Source organism: Gavialis gangeticus, unplaced genomic scaffold (assembly GCF_001723915.1).
Source record: "Gavialis gangeticus isolate Ggan-Ray unplaced genomic scaffold, GavGan_comp1, whole genome shotgun sequence".
Lineage (NCBI taxonomy): Eukaryota > Metazoa > Chordata > Crocodylia > Gavialidae > Gavialis > Gavialis gangeticus.
This window is the reverse complement of record NW_017729025.1, coordinates 80,409,346-80,413,756: the sequence shown is the minus strand read 5'-3', so window position 1 is coordinate 80,413,756 and position 4,411 is coordinate 80,409,346. Positions and strand designations below refer to the sequence as shown.

Below are 4,411 nucleotides of genomic sequence, written 5' to 3'. Positions count from 1 at the left end.
CAAGAGCATCAGGGGGTTTGAATGGAGAATCCTTGTCTCTGGAATTTACCGTCTGCCTGCTATGGTATCACAGACCAACCTGGAGAACAGGTTTTTTCTTCCTTTGAGGCAGTAGTCAGAGGGCAGGAGACACAGGGATAAGTATGATTTGTGTCAATACCCAACAAGAGCTTGCAGTACTTTCTGTAATTTTCAAGATCTCCACAACAGTGGTGCCCTGAGCTAAACTGAGCAAACATAGCTGTAACTAGCATGACTTCTTCTGGACAAGAAGGGGGTGGTGCTTCCTCGTGATGAAGTCCCCACATGATTTTAAAAGACTGTTTTGTGGGAGAAGAAGGGAAGACTGGGCCACATCTCTGTGGGAAGCTTGCCATGCTCAGCCATAGCACTCTCATACATGCCTGCCTTCTGAAGAAGAAGCAGTGTAGCTGCACTAATTGACCTTTTATTCAGCACTTCTAATTAGCCCACCCCAAATTCCATGCAGACAACCTGTGAAGAGCAATGCAGCATGCTTAGGGGTTCTGCTGCTAGGCATGGTACAGTACTAGGATCATGGTCAGTGGCATCCTCATTTGTATTTAAGTGCCACAGCTACTCTTCCAGCCTGCAGCAATGACTTAAGGGAACAAACTGGAAGCTATGGGTGCCAAATAGGAGTGCATATGTGTCTGCATGAGCTTTCTCCCTAATGCAGAATAAGAGAGGTAGCAGGCAGTGAAAGGAGAAGGGAATGAAATGTGAAAAAGCGTAGCAGACATATTGTTCTTGCGGCTGCTTGCAGATGTGAGGGGAAAAAAAAACCCAGCACTATATTTTAAAATCGCCGCACTCCGTGCCTAGCCCAGCACATGCCCAGAAGAGGCAATGCATTAGTTGCACCTGGCTTCCCCAGCATCTGTAAAGATTGGGTGCATTAGTAGGGCTTTCCTGGTACTTTTATTTAATAGCTGATTGAATCAGCTTTAGCTAAAAGTGCCAAAGAGCCCTGCTGAAGTGCCCAGTCTATACACTGACGCAGCTCTGCAGGGTTTGTAATACACTGCTGCTTTCGGTAGAGTGGGATTGGGGGGGGGGTGTTCCACATCTGTCAGGATCCACAGTGTGTAGTCCCCATGCAAGATGCCAAACCTGGGGATTTAAGTGCCTTAGAAGTGATACAGGTCATAATGGCAACCCATACTTCCTTCACAGCCCTGTCAATGTGCTTCAGCTTTGATCTTGAGGGGCTCTTCCCCACCACACTGAACAAATCCATACAGATTGACCTTCACAGCCCCTAACTCTGAGCCACTGGAGATGAATTGAATCATCCATCTGATTTACATAAACCACAGAATAGCCAGGAAATGATTCACTAGGCCTGGGTGGCATTTGAATGGGGAACACTACATCCCATGATGTGTTCTCTGAGTCATGGAAACCTAACTTTCTTTCTTCTGGTTTTGCCAGGAAACTACAAGTGCATCTCCTGTGATTCTCCGGGTGGACCCAAAGGGTTTTTACTTATACTGGACCTATCAGAGCATGGTAAGTGCTAAGATTTCACAGCCTAGTCACTGAATGTTCAAGTGGAGCTTGTTAAAAAAATAATGCTCACAGCAAAGAGGTAGATATCCCATTGTAGAAAGAAACATCGCAGAACGAATCTCAGCTATTGCCATTTATTTATCAGACAATCCATGGGCAGCTTCAGGAAAGAGCTGCAAGTTGAGCCATAGACAAATCAGGTGAGCGAACAGTATCTTTTCTATCACATTGATATTTTGAACCTACATAGCTTGCAATATCCATGTATCTCAAAGCAGGTCTACAAAGGCAAGTGAAAATTAATATACCTTTTTAACAGATAGGCTGAATAAATGGTTGTAAGTGAGAAAATGGCAGAATTGAGAACAGCATCTAGCTGCCACTACACAGGTACACCCATAATGCGTCCCAGGCAGGTCTGGATTCTTCTGTAACTAAGTCCTATGCTTGTTCTTTTTAGACCTGATCTTGCATTAAACAAACTGGAGAGGGACAAAGGTGGTAGACAGAAGATGTTAAAGTAGGAGAGAAGTTGGATTCTCTAAGGGTAAGCTGGTGCACACTGTTGACCCTCATATGGGTTCTGAGAACCAAGAAAGGGTCAAAGTGGCAATCCCACCAAATTAAAGACTCACAACATAAGAATATCTAAATGTTTAATAGCAAATTCAATAACAAAAGGTAGAAAAGATATAGATGACCAAAAGGCACAGGTGAAGCATATCAAGCACATGATTAAAATTTAAAAAGCACATTTATCTCAAGGCATAACAATCTTACTGGTATTTGAAAACATATTAATCTTAACATTTCTAAGTCCTGAAGTCTTAAAAAGCCTCTAACAGGTGGCTGTCCTTTTAGGGAAGGGACCTTCTTACCTAGGTTTCAAAACTAAGTCTCTAAATAGCACTAACCAGGCAAGTGGGCAGTTCAGCAAGAACCATAGTTCAAGAGTGAAAAGGAAAAACACCAAAGTGGACCCATTATTTATACTCTGCGGCTTGGCTAAAATATTAAAAAAAAAACCTTACTAAATAATTTAAAGGGATAAAAGCATTCCTAATAGGCACTACTCATTAATATCTGTATTCCTATTCTTATTCTTTCTATAAGCATTATTTTATCTAAAATTAGCCTTGTCTATCATCAGACCACTAAGTGTACTCAAGGTGACCTTGTAATCTTTACCCTAGTTTTCATTCCCTCCATTTTACTCAAGCTTCCTAAAATGGTTCACACCTTGCAGCTTTCTCTCACCTGAGCATATCCTTTGCCCTTTCTCTTTTTAGCCAAACTATAGTTTAAGCAGACACAGGTAACTCTGTACTGAACTATCATTAAAACAGCTTAAGGCCTACGATGGTCTACAACAGAGAGTGAGAGGCAAAGCAAGGAGGAAGGAATGATGGGGCATACTAGGTTAGAAGGGTGAATGATTTCCTCAGAACTGGGCTGGAACAAAGGGAGGCTGGCAGTCTGGAGGTAGAAGGCTCCGCTTTCTTACTTCTGCTTTCGAGAGCTGTGGCTCAGCTGCACTTCCTCTTTCTGACCTACATAATGAGAAGGCAAGACAGATAAAGAGACAGAACAGTAATGCTATAGAGTGGTACCATCAGGGACTCCTGGGGGACCATTAGTACCATCTCTGTAACAATGCATTATTTTACAGGGCTTGCCAGCTATGACAGTGAGCTTCCTTGCAGCAGCACCTCTTGAATTGCAGCAATGTGAGACACGGAGTCAAGAGCAGCAGTAGCAACTTGTGCTTACCGTGTACCTCTATTGCGTGTGTACTCTTTTCCACTGCGCATCTCATTTTGAAATATCTGGCATTCCCTTATCCCAGTCCCAGAAACAGAGCTGTAAGGAAGTACTCCAGGATGTGTACTCCTTCCTGTCGATGTGTACTCCTTCCTGTCCTGCTGCAGCAGCAGGCTGGGAGGGCAGAGGGATAGCTCTGGAGTGCTTTACACCACTTTTGTAAACCTAAGAGGCTGCGTGAACCTCCCAAAAATGAGAGATGTATGGTTTTCAGTTTTTTCTGAACACCTTATTGGTGTTATCAAAATACACCCAGAGAAAACAGCAGCGGCTTGAATTGCTGGTAAGAAGTAAGACTCTAGTCAGGTGACTAATTTTACTATGAAATGCAGCAAGAGTGGATTAGCATCTAGAATAAACAATCTGGTAGCAGCATAGAGCAGCTGCCTGCTTTACATCCCAGGGAAAGTATTTGATTGGCACTTCTCTCACTGCAGGAGAGCATCTGCAGGCAGAGTAAGGGCTCACAAGGCTTCTGGGCAAGCTAACAGGGCTGCTAGAGGTAGCTGGTTAGCTGGCTGATGGCAATATGTGGGGTGATACGGGCCACGTTATGAGCTGTATGACAGGGCAAACTGGTAGGCTAATACAGCTGGAGATGGGCATGAGTGGGAGACCTGGGTGACTGGCAGAATAGCATTGATGGGGACATTACTCACTGATGGGCAAGAGGCAGGTTCAAGACATTGGAAATAGGCAACCAATAAGGATAGGCATGTGTTGCTTTCTTGGTGGCTAACCCAGTTACCCTGCATACACAACCCACTCACCACCACCCCCAAAAAATAATGTGAATTCCAAGTCCAGCAACCAGTGTCTGGCACTGACAAACCATCAGCTCAGGGCTGTGGAAGTGAGACAGTGCAATGTTAGTGTGGGATGGGTTATGCTAATTAGTGTCTTGGAGGTTGTGGTAGCTGTGATGGTCCAGGAAATGTGCAAGAGACCAGGATTTTTTTTTTATTGTTTCTTTTTGTGAAATCTTTTATTACACCAACTGTATAATTGGGAGAGCTTCTGGACAAGCTTTTGGGGATCAAGTACCCATTCTTAGGAA

General features: G+C 43.8%; 1 protein-coding gene across 1 annotated transcript in view; it reads left to right on the top strand.

The window, feature by feature from the left end:
* PLCB2 (phospholipase C beta 2) overlaps positions 1-4,411 on the top strand; it is an 83,968-nt gene that overhangs the window by 2,655 nt on the left and 76,902 nt on the right. Inside the window, exon 2 of the mRNA XM_019518997.1 lies at positions 1,456-1,533. Within this exon, the coding sequence (XP_019374542.1) occupies positions 1,456-1,533 (78 nt within the window). The remainder of the gene's footprint in view (positions 1-1,455; positions 1,534-4,411) is intronic.